The sequence below is a fragment of the Dunckerocampus dactyliophorus genome, chromosome 11 (assembly GCF_027744805.1).
Source record: "Dunckerocampus dactyliophorus isolate RoL2022-P2 chromosome 11, RoL_Ddac_1.1, whole genome shotgun sequence".
Taxonomy (NCBI): Eukaryota; Metazoa; Chordata; class Actinopteri; order Syngnathiformes; family Syngnathidae; genus Dunckerocampus; species Dunckerocampus dactyliophorus.
In genome coordinates this window covers 4,275,065-4,292,156 of record NC_072829.1, presented here as the reverse complement: position 1 = coordinate 4,292,156, position 17,092 = coordinate 4,275,065, and the positions used below count along the sequence as shown (strand labels likewise).

The following is a 17,092-nucleotide window of genomic DNA, read 5'->3' as shown; positions in this document are numbered from 1 at the left end:
GTTTTTTTGTGGGCTGAGCTGTCTAAATAAAGGTGTGCTTGCTTGTTTGCTTCATAAAAAGTCACAGAGAACCTGCCAATAAGAGGCAAACCCTCCCACTGACTTCCACCTTTACTTGGCTCCGCGCTCGTTTGCTTTAACAGTTCAACCTTGTAGCGTTAAGACGACACCGCTCAGTCTAACATGACCACAAAATATATATTTGCAGACGTGAAGGTACGTCACAACCTAGCGTCGCTTTGCAATTGCTCACAAACAAGTTTTATAAACAAGCTGCATTTTGCGTAGTGTGTTTGTTTAACTGGGAAGTATTTCTTTGCAGTTGATGGTCTTCGGCTTCTTCCTCTGCGTGGACGCCTTCCTCTACGTGTTCACACTGCTGCCCCTCAGGGTGCTGCTGGCCCTGCTCCGCCTCCTCACGCTGCCATGCTGCGGCTTCAGGTCAGAAACGACATAGAGTGGGTAGGAAAAAAAAAACCTTGGCCAGAGCTGCCTCTGTGCTTTCTGAACTTGTAGAAAGTGCATTAGTGCCCCCTGTTGGTTATAAGAATTATTAATTCTGTAGCATCACCGTGCTCATGTTATGTGAGCTCTCTTGATAAACTCACCCTGCAAGCATGTGACTATCCAATGAATAATGATGAACCAAGTGATAAACTAATTGCATTAACACTAATTAACATAATATTTGCCTTCAAGAAACACAGAGGAATGTCTCAACATACTTGATCTAATAATTCAACCTCTTGCTAATTGAAATACATGCATAGTCCATGATCATATAAATGGTTTCACCGACTCCTTGTCTGAGACCTCATCAAAAAACAAATCCTACATCTTGCATTGAATGTGTTTCTATTTAAAAAAAATAAAATAAAAAATTACTCTGAAGACAATTAAAAATGTATTCTTTACATTTGTTATGATTTAACATCTTCATTTTTATTTTAGTATACAATTTAAAAGGCCATAAAACAATCTCAAATATCTTTTTTTTTTATTGCGTTAAAAAATTTACTTCAATATTTGATATTTGGTTTATTTTTAAATGTAATATTAAACAATACGCTTAAACAGAAATTTATGTCACTTTTAGTAAAACGAGCTTTGCTTATGAGAAGACGAGTGTTAATTTATAATCTAGTTACCTGCTATTTTGGTATTCGGGATTTTTTTTTATGTAGTGTCACTTGTAAAAAAAAAAAAATACTTTGCTGACTTAAAAATCAAATATTCCCAGTTTTTAATTTCAGTTTTCAATTGTTTATGTTACAGCTACAGGATAATATATATTGTGTGTATTTTAAATGGTATATGCATGATTTAACAAAGTCAACAACAAATATTACTTTTGATAATTCTTTAGTAATTTTTTTCATTCCGGTAAAAAATTATCGGAATGATTTAAAAAAAAAAATATATAGAGAGAGAGAGAGAGAGAGAGAGAGAGAGAGAGAGAGAGAGAGAGAGAGAGAGAGAGAGAGAGAGAGAGAGAGAGAGAGAGAGAGAGAGAGAATTATGACACTTTTTTACTTGATTTTAAATTAATAAAAAAAGTAACATTTTGTTTAATTTCAATTTTAAATTAAATGTTAAAATGCAGTGGGATTGAGAAGGGCCTCAAAGTATTCCTTCCACCATCCAACTATATCCTCAGTCGAGGTCAGCAGGCGCCCGTCCCCACTGTAAACAGTGTGGACCGGGCACTGCTTCCCCTTTCTGAGGCGCCGGACGGTTTGCCAGAACCGCTTCTAGGCCGACCGAAAATCATGCTCCATGGCCTCACTGAACTCCTGCCACCCGAGTTTTTGCCTCGACCACCGCCAAAGCCGCGTGCCGCTTGGCCTGCTGGTACCTATCAGCTGCTTCAGGAGTCCCGCAAGCCATCCATGCTCGATAGGACTCCTTCTTCAGCTTGACGGCAGCCCTAACCTCTGGTGTCCACCATCGGGTTCGGGGCTTGCCGCCACGACTGGCACCGACCACCTTGCGGCCGCAGCTCCAATCGGCTGCCTCAGCAATGGAGGCATGAAATAGAGCCTATTCAGACTCCATATCCTCGTCCTCCCCCGGAGTGCAGGCGAAGCTCTGCTGCTGGAGATGAGAGCTGAAGACTCGACGAACAGGAGACTCTGCCAAACGTTCCCAGCACACCCTCACTGCACGTTTGGGTCTCCCGGGTCTGTCCTCCCCCGCCATCTAATCCAACTCATCACCAGGTGGTGATCAGTTGACAGCTCAGCCCTTCTCTTTAAGTCTATTCCAGGGTGCTGGAGAGAAGGGTACGACCGTTAATCGAACCTCGGCTACAGGAGATGCAATGTGGTTTTCGTCCTGGTGGTGGAACACTGGACCAGCTCTACACCCTTGCAAGGGTACTGGAGGGTACTTGGGAGTTTGCCCAACCGGTCTACATGAGCTTTGTGGACCTGGAAAAGGCATTCGACCGTGTCCCTCGCGGTGTCCTGTGGGGGGTGCTCCAGGAGTATGGGATTGGTGGTGCACTACTACGTGCCATTCAGTCCTTGTACAACCGGAGCAGGAGCCTGGTTCGCATTGCCAGCAGTAAGTCAAGCCTGTTTCCGGTGAACATTGGCCTCCGCCAAGGCTGCCCTTTGTCACCGATTCTGCTCATAATTTTCATGGACAGAATTACTAGGCGCAGCCAAGGTGTCGAGGGAGTCCAGTTCGGGGGCCTTAGGATCTCGTCTCTGCTTTTTGCAGACGATGGGGTCCTGATGGCCTCATCGGGCCGTGACCTGTAGCATTTACTGGGATGGTTTGCATCTGAGTGTGAAGCTTCTGGGATGAGACTCAGCACCTCCAAATCTGATGCCATGGTCCTCAGTCGGAAAAGGGTGGATTGCTCCCTCTGGGTTGGGAATGAAGTCCTGCCCCAGGTGGAGGAGTTCAAGTATCTTGGGATCTTGTTCACGAGTGAGGGAAGTTTGGAGCGTGAGGTCGATAGGTGGATCGGTGCAGCATCTGCAGTAATGCGATCGCTGTACCGGACTGTCGTGGGGAAGAGAGAGCTAAGCCGGAAGGCAAAGCTCTCAATTTACCGATTGATCTATGTTCCCACCCTCACCCCTGGTCATGAGCTTTGGGTCGTGACCGAAAGAACGAGATTGCGGATACAAGCGGCTGAAATGAGTTTCCTCCGTAGGGTGGCTGGACTCACCCTAAGAGATGGGGTGAGGAGCTCAGTCATCCGGGAAGAGCTCAGAGTGGAGCCGCTGCTCATTCACATGGAGAGGAGCCAGTTGAGGTGGCTAGTCTAGTCCGGATGCCTCCCGGACGCCTCCCTGGTGAGGTGTTCTGGGCATGCCCAGCTGGGAGAGGCCCCGGGGAAGATCTAGGACACGCTGGAGGGATTATGTCTCACAGCTGGCCTGGGAACGCCTTGGTGTCCTCCGGGTGGAGCTGGAGGAGGTGGCCGGGGACCGGGAAGTCTAAGCTTTCCTACTGAGACTGCTGCCCCCGCGACCGGGACCCTGATAAGCGGAGGAAAATGGAATGGAATGTTAAAATACATTTTGAATTTAAAAAAAGATCAAATGTTTTGTTTTGTTTTTTTGCTCTAAACATGCATACAGTAGTGCAGTAAAAAACAAAAAACTTACTCATTGATCTTCCTGTAAACCTCCCAATGTCCCAACTCCCTTGTTTGTCCCCCGCCCCTCTGATTGTGGCTCCTCCCCCCTGCAGGGCACGCACATGCCCCTACTGCAGAAGAAGCAGGTACACTCCTCCCACAAGCCTTAATATTAATGTCCACTCTCCATCCCCATCTCTTTATGTCCGTCCACATCTCCATCATGTCCCTTAGATGTTCAGCGGGGCTCTGCACGTCATGGTCCTCTTATCATCTTATTGGTTAGTCCCGCATCAAATGTGGATGTTTTTGTGTTTTTCAAACAAGTCAGGGAAGGTTTGCCAAGCTTGCATGCTCATCTTCATCGCAATGCCTGAAACGGCCAAAAGCTGCCTCTTTAAAACCTTCTGTGCGTGTGTGTTTGGAGCATTTTAAAGTTCACAAAAATAGTCGTGACTGAGGAGGAAAAACTCTCAAGGCCTGTCTGACCTTTCCTTGATGTTCTCCACCATCTACGTCTTGCCAATTTACTCAATTTACTACTTTTTTTTTACCTGCTCGCCACCTTCTTCTTCTCGCCTTTTTACCATACATGTTATTGCAATAACAAATAGCGATGTCTTACTTGGATCTCATTGCCTGAGGCGACAGGTTCATCACGTTGTAGTTGTGTGACTAGAAATGTGTGTTATTGATTAGGTAGGAGAGGTACAAGTCACAGCATCATGGCTAACATGAAACATACATGAAGCAGTCCTATATCACCCTGCTTTTCCCTGTCACAGTTAATGTTTAAAAAAATCAGCCCTGTAGATTTATTCTCTTGTTCCCTGCTGCTGCCGCCACCACTTGTTATAAAATTGTACAAGCCCAGAGGAGACGTGTGTTTTTTTATTATTATTTTTTTTTATTATTATTATGCTGCTCCCGCCTGCAAGATACAGCACACTGGCTCGTAAACATCCATGTCAAAATGCTCCCTTAGTGGTGCTAAATTGGAAATATGGACCTTATATAAACAGTCACTGGCCCTAACATGACGTGCACTTGCACAATCTAAAGGAGTGGGGGGCGCTGGATGATGTCATTGTTTAATTTTCTTTCCAAAAACTCCTGCCAGAGTGGAGATTTTCAAAAACTCAGTGTTTGTGTGTGGACAGGTGGTTAAAAAAAGGTATTCATGGCACGTCGCCACAAACACTGTAGTTCCGATGTGGTAATTAGCGTATTACAAACCGTGCTGTGCAGAAAACTGCAGTCACAATAATACGTAATTATGTTGTTAAATTAAGATTTTGTGATGAGTGGCTTGTGTGCAACGTTGCCTCTAAGCTGCGCGCACGCACAATCATTTTGTGTTCTCAGCGCACAGCAAATTCTTGCAGCGCTACAAAATAAAATCCAACCTGAAGTGTAAATAAAATAAACACGTAACAATTTATTCTGTATTGTTTTGCAATGCAACTCCATGAGTGACAGGCGACAACAAGCAGTAACGACGCAATGACGAACACTGTCCAGCCAATGATGAGATCCTGTTGGTACATATTTACTTACGCAGCCAATTAATTGATTAGTAGAGCTTTACGTACTACATGCCGCATGCTAGCGAATAGCTACTGGTGCAGGAAGCGAGCTAAATGCTGCTTGCTAACCCCATATTATGGCCAAACGAACGGGTAGTGCCACATCCACTCACCAAGCTACAGTCTCTTAAGATGTACAGACCCTTTCCAAAAAATTAGAATGTCATGGAAAAGTTGTTTAATTTCTATAATTCCATTCAAAAAGTTAAACTTTCATAGATTATAGATTCAGGGCCCACAATTTAAACGATTTCAAGTGTTTATTTGTTTATTTTTACATAATTTGGGCTTCCAGCTCATAAAACCCACAAAAACAGGAATTCAAAAAATTTGAATACTGTGAAGAAATCACCATTGACTTCTCAGTTTTTGCAGGAAAAAAAAGAAAGAAATTAGGATCACATCAAATCAATCAAAATATGGTACTTTCAAAACGATATGTCAATCTTCAATACTTGGTTGGGAATCCCTTTGCCTTAATCACTGCCTCGATGCCACGTGGCATTGAAGCAATCAGCCTGTGGCATTGCCTGGGAGTTATGGAAGCCCAGATTTCCTTGATGCTTGCTGTCAGCTCTTCTTTGTTGTTGGGTCTGGTGCCCCTCATTTTCCTCTTGATAATTCAACCATAGATTTTCAATGGGGTTTAGGTCCGGTGAGTTGGCTGGCCAGTCAAGCACTGTGATGGCATGGGCATCAAACCAGGTTTTGGTGCTTCTGGCGGGATGGGCAGGGGCCAGGTCCTGCTGGAAGATGAAATCTGCATCTCCATACAGATCCTCAGCAGAAGGAATCATGAAGTCCTCTAAAACATTCTGGTAGACTGTTGCGGTGACCTTGGATTTAAGAAAGCAGAGTTTACCAACACCTGCACCGGACATTGCACCCCGAATCATGACGGACTGTGGATATTTCACACTGGACCTCAGGCATCTTGGGTTCTGTTCCTCAACCGTCTTCCTCCAAACCCTTGGACCGTGATTCCCAAATGAAAAGCACACTTTACTTGCATCGGAAAAGAGGACCTTGGACCACTGGCCAACAGTCCAGTCCTTCTTCTCCTTGGCCCAGTGGAGACGCTTCCTACGTTGGCTCAGGTTCAGAAGTGGCTTTACCCGAGGAACCCGACAGTTGTAGCCCATTTCCCGGATGCGTCTGAATGTGGTGGTTTTTGAAGCTGTGACTCCCGCCTGATTCCACTCTTTCTGGATCTCTGCCAGATTCTTGAATCTTCCCTGTTTGATAATCCGCTGAAGCCCACGGTCATCTCTTTTGCTGCTGCATCTTCTCCTGCCACATTTTGCCCTTCCTCTAGACTTTCCATTGATATGCTTGGACACAGCACTCTGTGAACAACCAGCCTCCTTAGCTATGAACTTTTGTGGCTTACCCATCCTATGGAGGGTATCAATGATGGTCTTCTGGCCAGTTGTCATGTCTGCAGTCTTCCCCATATTGAACCCAACTGAGACAATTGAACCAAACTGAAGCAATTTAATGACACCTGGGGACGCCTGTGCAGGTGATTTGAGTTTAGTAGATGATTAGTGTGTGACACTCAGTTTAAAACATTCATGCCCTGCAAAATTTGGGCTGATTTCTTCACAGTATTCTAATTTTTTGAATTCCTGTTTTCGTGGGTTTAATGAGCTGGAAGCCCAAATTATGTAAAAATAAACAAATAAATACTTGAAATCGTTTAAATTGTGGGCCCTGAATCTATAATCTATGAAAGTTTAACTTTTTGAATGGAATTATGGAAATTAAACAACTTTTCCATGACATTCTAATTTTTTGGAAAGGGTCTGTATATGGGAGTATATGTCTGAATATACTGTATGGGAACAGAAGAACAAGAGTTGAATATGGGTGAGATTTTTCTTTTTTTGAATGAGAAATGGCTGCTCTGAGCAGTTTTCGCTCAGAAAACTGGCTGACTGAGTGAAAAGTGTGGATTAAATGAGTGGCTTACCTGTACTGTACATGTGGTACTGTGGCATGCTTTTATTTTGATGGCCGGAATTACGGAATACAGGAAGTGTGTCGCAGAGTACGGAATACGGAAGGTGGTTGTTGTTTTTGGTTGAGAGTTTTTTTTTTATTTATTTATTTTTTATTTAGACACAAGTAAACACATACAGCAAATGTGGCATCCCTTTCAAGTAAGTTTCCAGAATGAAAGAGTGCCAGAAGAGGCTGCTGCAAAACAGAAAGGAAATAAAAGTACACTTGGTCCCCAACTTACAAACATCCGACTTGCAAACATTCGCGGATACAAACACAAGCCGACTGGTGTGTATTTTATTTTATTTTGCCTTGTAGTCGATGCATCAGTATTTATACTGCTATATGCTTGACCAGTAGAGGGCACTGTGACACTGCTAATGGGACCAACAGGTCGAGTAAGACACTGGGGAGAGAAAGACAAATTGTAGCTGTATGATGCAACCGGGACAGAGCGTGATTAAAGTTTATGAAGAGTTAATAGGCCTGCTTAATTCTACACCACCCACAGAACACTACCTCTTTTAGAAGAGTCTAACGACGACGACGATTTGTCCTTTTTCAATAACTCCTCCTCCACCACCACAACGACGTATGTTTGACCACTCCTCTTCAAAGGTAAATAACATTTATCATTATGTATTATTATATCATTTTTATTATTGTTTTGTTCATTAATTATCCTCGTTTATTATTTATTACTACTGCATCCAAACTTACATACATACGCATATACTGCATATGTATACACGTACATGTAGTACCTATATCATTGGTAATATTGCCTTTTATCCAACTTAAGAACAATTCAACTTAAGAACGGTTGTCTGGAACCAATTGTGTTTGTAAGTTGGGGACCTAGTGTATACATAATTAACAAAAGAAATGGAAAGTGAAATGATAAACAACCAGGTGTTTACTACAAGAGTCAGATCATGAATTGGATGAGAGAGTTCCATGGTTTGTTTTGTCTGAGGTGGACAAAAAAGGAAGCTACATTGTGGGATACGCCCTGTTGACCTTTTGAACGCCCTCATATACAAAATACCACAGAATGGAAGTTGGGCTAGCCCAAGTTCTCAGGTTTTGGACATGTGTACTACAAGTGCGCACGTCTGAAGGCGCTCCCAGCGGGCGATGCTCAGGTCGTTTGTGTGTATGCTCACACAGGAACATCACTTGTGTGCGAGTCTGTTATGTGCACACATTGTCATGTTTGGCATGCGGTTTTTACTTTTGCATGACTATGTTATGTGTACAGAATGCATGTTAAGTAATGGAATCCATGTGACATATACTGTAAGTCAGTGGTGTTTGTCTGTTCAGCGGGTCCAGGCTGCTGCAGCCAGCGCAGGTGTGCGACATGCTGAAAGGCCTGATCCTGGTGCTGTGCTTCTCCATGATGCATTACGTGGACTACTCCATGATGTACCACCTGATCAGAGGACAGTCCGTCATCAAGCTCTACATCATCTTCAACATGCTGGAGGTACTGGCTCCCTTGTTGGTCCATATCTCACATCACCAAATATTACACAGCAAGAGTGGTTAACCTCTTTTTACACTTGTACAATAGTTGAGAATGTTACAAATATGATCTCAAACTAGTCCTCCATTGTTGTCCACCTGTCTGTGGAAGGTGGCAGATCGCCTCTTCTCCTCCTTCGGCCAAGACATCCTGGACGCTCTCTACTGGACCGCCACAGAGCCCAAGGAGCGCAAGAGAGACAGCATTGGAGTCATCCCTCACTTCCTCATGGCCGTCTTCTATGTTTGTATCCTTCCCGGCGGGCTCCAGAGCAGCAGCGTGGGCGTTTGAAATGTGTTACCTGGCAACAGCAGGCAGTCGGATGTTGTTCAGTGCATAAAGGCTAGAGGTGTTACGGTACGCCGTAATCATGGTTTGGTACCTACCTCGGTTTTCAGGTCATGGTTTGGTTCATTTTGTGTACAATAAGGCAACACAATAAACACAAACATAGAGCTGCTTGGCTTTTGTGTAAACGCTTTAAAGATTTAAAAAATTGAAACATAAAAAACGACAGGTGAGTCCATACAATACAATCCAATAAAACGTTGTTGGAGGTGTTTTAATAGCGGGCTTTGTAGGCAGAATAGGTGTGTCCTGTTACGTGCATTAATGTGCTGTCTCTTTTTAGCTGTTTTTGTATCTTTAGAACGAACAGAAAAGAGAAAGACGTTTGTTGATGTCTCACATATGGATTGTGGATGTTGGGCAAAATTAAAAAAAAAAAAAAGTAAATTTGAGGCTAACAAGTTAGCTTGCTAGCTAGTGGCCGTCTTGAGTCCTTGCAGCATAGGAGTTGCGCAATGTGTTGTAAACAATGAATGTGACTATAGGGGTGTTATTTCATATCTGCAGGTCTCTAATGTTAAAAACTGTATTTAGAATGTCATAAACAATTTTTTTTCTATGCTTTAACTCTGAAATTGACATTGAATCCTATATTTGCGGAAATTCATTTATTGTGGTTGGGTCTGAAACCAATTCACCGCTGTCAAGGACGGACGACTGTACTTGTACATTGTTTCCGAGTTTTCAAGCTCTGGCTTCTCCTTGGCACTATCACTGGCCGTGACTCCACAGCACTGTTTCCATGCGCTTTTATGCACACATGAGACTTGAGTTGCTTCCTTGAGCGTCCGTTCCTTAGTCCTCCACGCCATCCTCATCATGGTGCAAGCCTCCACCCTCAACGTCGCCTTCAACTCGCACAACAAGTCCCTTCTTACCATCATGATGTCCAGCAACGTACGTGCACGCACACATGCGCATATGCAAATACAATCCTCCTGCTATGCAAAAGAAGCCTGATGGCATCCATTTTTGTTTCTGTGCAGATGGATTCAGTGCAGTGCTCATACTGTTTAAGTATTGTTAAGTATTGCTTTCACATGAATCCCCAGCATGTTAATGTGCCTCCTTGGTCTTCTGTTTTCACAGTTTGTGGAGATCAAAGGCAGCGTGTTCAAGAAATTTGAAAAGAACAACTTGTTCCAAATGTCCAACAGTGGTAAGATATGTATCATCTTATCAGTATGATTCCTAATGATGATGGCTGTAATCGAAGAGGGCACCGGTTGCAAAATCTCCTAATCATGTGTAACTGCAGACTTGCTCTCCTATTAAGCTGATGTACCTTGTGGATGTGAGGGAACTTGCATGATGAAGTGTAAAAGTTCACGGCAGGCTTATATAAAGCAGTTCAAAAAGCTTTCTTTTGTCAGTTTCTCTGTAATTCCCAGTAACCGTGAATACAAAAGCTTCCTCTCTGGGAATTTGATGACGCCATTATGCACCTTTGCCACCACCGTAGATTCAATTCCTTCTTTGTGTGCGTGTTCAATTGTCTCCTCATTCCAGAGAGGACAATTACATTCATGTGTGGTATGTCTTCTTGCAGACATAAAGGAGCGCTTCACCAGTCACGTCCTCATGCTCATCGTTTGTCTCAGGAATATGGAGCAGTTCTCTTGGAACCTGGGTAATTATAAACACCGACATTTTTAATAGTTAGTTGAAAGCGTGTTCCCCACGGTACGTAGAACTGTTTGGCTGCTCCATTCCTTGTCAGCGCGCTCGCTACCTGTCATAGTTTTGCTTGTGTAAGATAGGCTCATCCTGTTACGAGTGTCACGGGGGACAAATTGGCCACATCACAGCAATAAAGAGCAAAGTGATGACCGGAACATTATAAGATAAGGCGAGATAAAAGTTTTATTGATGCAGAACCAAAGGCAAACAAGAGCAGTTATTAAAGTATGCAGAAAAGAGATATACACAGCAGCAGAGCACAACTGTAGGACACACAGACTTAGCAGGATAAAGAAGGCTTGGTGAGAATCTGGATATATGTGCAGATACAGGAATATCGTTTGACGGCCTCAATGGAACACACAACTGTTTAAAATGTTTTTGTTAACAGTTCAACCTTACAAGCTGTCTAAATCAGCGGTAGGGAACCCATGGCTCAGGAGCCAGATATGGCCCTTTTGATGAATGCATCTGGCCCGCAGACATTTCGTTACGCGATAAAATGTGTTTTAACTTTTTTTGCTGACGTTTCAAAGTAAAACATTACAGAAATCTGTGTTAAAAATAAAGTTTTACCACAATGCGGGTGGCCAGAGCCAATGCCAGCTGTCCTAACAATATTTTCTGGGTCAGACACCAAAACTTGATTATTACCGGATAATGCGGTAGCCTACTCGGGTTATTGACAGGTCAAGAAGTACACTTCCCTCCTTTTAATCAAATAGTCAGCTAGCTAATTCTGCAGAGCCAACTCTTTTGCCGAAGATGACGAAAAGAAAGAAAGCTGCTGAGTACGGTGCAAAACCATGCAGCACCAGAAGTTGAGAGACTCATTAAATTTTAACATTTTTGTTCTGTCTTAAAAATGCACATGTTTAGTTGTATTCACGTTAAAAAAATATGATATGACTCTCTCACAGAAATACATTTTAAAATATGTGGCTTTCATGGCTCTCTTAGCCAAAGAAGGTCCCGACCCCTGGTGTAAATGGTGCCGGTTCATCAGATTTTCACCCAAAATGCACACATTTCTATGGATCTAACACACACATACACGCACTCAAGGTCATGAGTGTTAAATATTCATCGAACGGGTCGGTCACAGTACCAAGAAAAATGCTGAGCTCGTGGTTGCTGTTAACCCGGCCCGGCCGTGAGGCATTTTGTCCTCCACAGGGAGACAAGAGTGAGCGATTGATTGACAGCTCCCGCTCCCCGCACCCCTCTCAGGGACAACCGCACAGTCGCTGACGGACAGACGCCGCCTGTCAGCCGTCGGCCGTTACCCCCCTCATTAAAGCCGGGGCCGCCTGTGCTGGAAGACGTGCCAACGTGTCGTCAGTCACGTTCTCGCTGCTGCTTTTGTTCACCGCGTCAGCTTATCTCCTGTCACGTTCACATTTAAGCAATGAGAGAACAAACGCTAATGGGGGGAATTCCAATGCTTTCCACCAAAAAGGAGCGAATATCCGGGGAGGTGAATTGTGGATGGCCACTATATTGCTAGGATCCACTCTATTATTACTACTGGGGATATTATTTTATTTTTCTGATTAACCTGTTGTGAATTTTACGAATAGTACTGCTACTAATAATAATTTGTCTTTCTTTTGTATGAGGGACATCATGTTGTCATATTTGTATGTAAAATGCATTTGTGCATTGTGTATCCCCGATGCAGAACATCTGTGGGTTTTGTTCCCTGACGTCTTCATGGTCCTCACCTCTGAAGTGGCCGTGGACATCATCAAACACGCCTTCATCACCAAGTTCAACGACATCACGGCGGACGTAAAGTGCTAATATCAAACATTACAGTGGAACACCCTTGGGTCTCATTCTCCATCCTCTGACGCCCTGCGTGTTGTCTTGCAGGTTTACAGTGAATACAGAGCCAGCTTGGCGTTTGATCTTGTCAGTAGTCGACAAAAGAACGTAAGCAACTTGCAGATATTGATGTTATTATTATTATTATTATTATTATTATTATTATTATTATTATTATTATTATTGTGGACCTGCTTGCAATGCAGTGCAGCCCATCTTATTATTCCTCATAATTAGTCTTTATTATGGGCCTGCTTGCAATGCACCCCATTTTATTGTTCCTCGTACATACTCTTTATTGTGGGCCTGCTTGCAAAGCAATGCAGCTCATCTTATTGTTCCTCGTACTTGTTCTTTATTGTGGGCCTGTTTGCAAAGCAGTGCAGCCAATCTTATTATTCCTCATGCTTATTCTGCGTTATGGGCCAGAATGCAGCCCACAGACCTACTCTTTATTATAGGCCTGCTCGCAATACAATGCACCTCATGCTGCTGTGCTCATTGCTGCTGTGGAATTCCATCCATCCATTTTCTATACTGCTTCTCCTCATTAGGGTCGTGGGGGTAGGCTGGAGCCTATCCCAGCTGACTTCGGGCAACAGGTGGGGTACACCCTGAACTGGTCGCCAGCCAATCGCAGGGCACATATAGACAAACAACCATTCACACTCACATTCATACTTATGGACAATTTAGAGTCGCCAATTAACCTAACATGCATGTTATTGGAATGTGGGAGGAAACCGGAGTACCCGGAGAAAACCCACACACACGGGGAGAACATGCAAACTCCACACAGAAATGCCCAGGGGAGAATCGAACCCAGTTCTTCCCGATCTCCAGACTGTGACTGTGTGGCCAACATGCTAACCACCGTGCGGCCCTGCTGTGGAATTGTTCTAGTTAATTGTTATTATTACATTTTGTGTTAACAGTGCTGTAATGTGTGTTTTTCTGCAGGCTTACACCGACTACAGTGACTCAGTAGCCCGCAGGATGGGCTTCATCCCGCTGCCTTTGGCCGTTCTGGTAAGACGCTGCAGCCTCTCAATGCTACGACTCAACACTGTCGGCCTGTCAACACCTTTTTATGTTTGAACAGCTCATCCGAGTGGTCATGAGCTCAGTGAAGGTGCGAGGAGCTCTGTCCTACACCTGTGTGCTCCTCTTTTATCTCGGGTAAGACACAATTGTGTTCTCACGTACCTCTCAAACACATAAACAAGCTTTAGGCCGTAAGGTATTGCACCTGTTCTGATTGGATTTCCTTCAATTTCTCAAATGTTTCATTTCTAAGCTTGAGTTGAGTGTTTTTAAAGCAATTTGTTGCTGTATTTTGATGTTAAAAAGTACCATGGGATGTAGAATTTATGTAGATGTAGAAAGAATTTAGGGATGGGCATTTGGCTCATTATTGGAAGCCATCCACTGCCATATAAGAAAGTGCATACCAAGAAAGTGTGTTTTTACACAAATATGTCTTTATTTCAAGAATAATCACATTTATAATTCTTTTGTCACCCGAATGGCATGTCAATAAACACACGCTAAGACATATTGTCATATTGTTCCACTTTGGACAGCAAATTTGTTGAGACTCACTCGTCGGCGCCTCTTCTGGTTGCAGCCAAGTAGTGCACTTAAAGATGGCATCAATAAACTTATCAATTCCATTACAATACACTGTACATGAAGAAATACCCCGAGTAGAGGTGTTGTAGTATCTAATATGTATGCACTGTAGAGAGTATAAAAAAAGAAGATGATGGGGTCATCTTCTTGAATAATATTCGTGTCTGTTTATGACTAATTGCAATATAGTTCTGTGTTTAGATATTCCTACATAGGCACTGTCATGTATACACACACACACAGCGTTACATAAGCCTTAACATTGTGTCCTCGCGTTCTCCCTGAGCCGCTGATAGCCGCGTTCATTCGCCGTATCCCATCGGGCTCGTGCCATTGAAGACTTTCCCTCAGGGTGAAAAATACAATGTTGTCATCTACAGTGCCATCGCTGCAACTACCCCTCCACCCCACTTTACCCGTTGTGCTTTAAAAATAGCCCTGGCTGGAACAGACTGCTGTGTCTTGGAAACAGTTCACTGACATCCACGTCGCTCCTCGCGCCGTATCACATGGCGCAGCCCTCCACAGACCCAAATTTGTGTGTCTGTCTCTCTCATTAGTGTCACCCTCCGCACTGACGCCACATTTGGCCCACAAGCGCGGAGGGAGGCGACACAGTCAGATCAGTGGAGGACTGGACCACTCGTAGTCTGACACCCATCGTAGATTTGTTTAAGCCGGTGGTTCTCAATTATTTTCTGTCATGCCCCCGCTGGGGGACAAACATGTTTTCGCACCTCCCTCATTTGAACACTATTGAGAAACTGATATATCTATTTATCTGCATTGTACAGACTGAAATCAAAACTAAAACCAGCAAAATGCAACAAAATTGAGAGCAGTGAAGCATACAAGCATATTCAAGAGTCAAATTGCATGCTGAGTACGACAAATTCAGACATGTTGGCAGGTCTGCCCTTCTCCTGAAAGTCCTCCCTGCCTGACCCCCAGAGGGGGCCGCCTGGTTTAAGGGAATAAATAAGACCGATTCATCATTATGTTAATTAGCAGTCTATACACACAGTTAAGGCCAGAAGTACTTGGACACCTCTACCTTAATTTCATCGAAATATGCATTTCCATGAAATAAAATTGGTCATCCCAGCCCGATGGTTGCTGGTTCAATCCTCAGTCCTTGTTTAATTGTTCAACATACAGCAATCCCTCATTTATCACAGTTAATTGGTTCCAGACCCGACCGTGATAAGTGAATTTCCGTGACGTAGGATTCCTTATTCATAAATTGAATATTTTCGTAGTGAGAGCATAGAAAAGCTGTTTTCAACCTCCTAATTACGGGTTTAAACATTACAGTCCTCTAGGCATTACATAACATCCCTGTCGTCATCTTTACACACGTATTATCCAATACAGTGTTCCCTCGTTTATTGCGGGGGACAGGGACCTAAAATAGCCCGCAATAATTGAAATTCGCGAAGTCGCCAACTGTATTTTTTATAATTATTATATATTTTTTGAGGCAGTAAAACCCCTCAGCATTAGCAATAACATTTTTTCACATTTCTCTCGTTTAAACGCTCTCAAAGTTCAAATTGTGTTTGAATTTTAATCATCAACCTACTAGGTTAGTGACTCAAGCGTATTTCACTCCTCAGACTATGCCTCTTTGTCCTGGTGTCGTTCCGCTGTACTGTAGCATTTTTGTATTCTAGTTAAAACACATTGTTCCTGTCGTGGTATTTTCCTTCACCTCTTCGTCCTCCTTGAACCGAAGATTCATTTACTCCCTAATGGCACCCTACAGCCGGTTAGCTGCTTCTTCTTTTATTGTTTATTGGTGGTTGGCAAGCACCTCACACATTTAGCTAGTTTGCTAGCGATGACAGGAAACCGCACGAAGGAGATTGATTGACAATTGTGTACAGCCAGTCAGGACGCAGAAGACAATGGGCGGTGCAGACAGAAGAGAGGGAAGAGAGAGACAGAGAGACACAGCAACGTCATGCTAAAGCACAGAACTACAACAGTCAACCTCCCACAATGCAATTCTTCTTAAAGAGCCAGGCTCGGCCTGTAACAGCATTCCTACGCTGTACAAAAAAAATAAATAAAGCACTAAAATAGCACCCAAAAAAATCTGTGAAACAGCAAGTCGGCGAAAGGTGAATCACGATGGAACACGGTATAGTGAACATAGTATCGAAAGTAAGCCCTTTAAAACATAAATAAGACTTGTGCTCCTATGTGTTGCTGTAAATGTGTTCCGGTGGACAGGGAGTGACGTTGGGAGTTCAGATTTGAGTTTTAGCTCAGGGGTACGGCAGCTACAGTAGCCTGTGATAAGGATTATTTTGACTGCTGTGGGAGAATTCAGACCTGCAATAAAAGCCGGTTGTTCTGGCCATCACGTCTGGTACTTGCGTGGCTCACTGAACATTACAGGGCCGCACGGTGGATGAGTGGTTAGCATGTTCGTCACACAGTCAGGAAATCGGCAAGACCTGGTTTCGAATGTCCGTTGAGCATCTCTGTGTGGAGTTTGCATGTTCTCCCCGTGCGTGGGTTTTCTCCGGGTACTCCGGTTTCCTCCCACATTCCAAAAACATGCATGTTAGGTTAATTGGAGACTCTAAATTGTCCATAGGTATGAATGTGAGTGTGAATGATTGTTTGTCTATATGTGCCCTGCCATTGGCTGGCAACCAGTCTAGGGTGTACCCCGCCTTTCGCCCTAAGTCAGCTGGGATAAACTCCAGCATAGAAAATGGATGGATGAACATTACAGTAACATTAACTGTAGAATACTATATATCATCCCAGCGTCTTTGAATGTGTCTTCTCAATGCCCTGACCATTGTCAGTGACTTACTGTATATTTGTCTTTTAGGTCACTTAACCATTTCTATGCTTGAAAATGCTTAATTTTGTTAA

At 43.5% G+C, this 17,092-nt stretch overlaps 1 protein-coding gene across 2 annotated transcripts in view; it reads left to right on the top strand.

The window, feature by feature from the left end:
* Window positions 1–17,092, top strand: part of tapt1a (transmembrane anterior posterior transformation 1a) — a 28,918-nt gene that overhangs the window by 5,783 nt on the left and 6,043 nt on the right. Inside the window, exons 3-13 of one of the 2 annotated variants that reach the window (XM_054792669.1) lie at window positions 323–441; window positions 3,709–3,741; window positions 8,512–8,674; window positions 8,825–8,960; window positions 9,861–9,958; window positions 10,151–10,220; window positions 10,611–10,691; window positions 12,423–12,532; window positions 12,617–12,676; window positions 13,529–13,597; window positions 13,671–13,747. In XM_054792669.1, the coding sequence (XP_054648644.1) occupies window positions 323–441; window positions 3,709–3,741; window positions 8,512–8,674; window positions 8,825–8,960; window positions 9,861–9,958; window positions 10,151–10,220; window positions 10,611–10,691; window positions 12,423–12,532; window positions 12,617–12,676; window positions 13,529–13,597; window positions 13,671–13,747 (1,016 nt within the window). The remainder of the gene's footprint in view (window positions 1–322; window positions 442–3,708; window positions 3,742–8,511; window positions 8,675–8,824; window positions 8,961–9,860; window positions 9,959–10,150; window positions 10,221–10,610; window positions 10,692–12,422; window positions 12,533–12,616; window positions 12,677–13,528; window positions 13,598–13,670; window positions 13,748–17,092) is intronic. The other variant, XM_054792670.1, reaches the window with a different exon arrangement.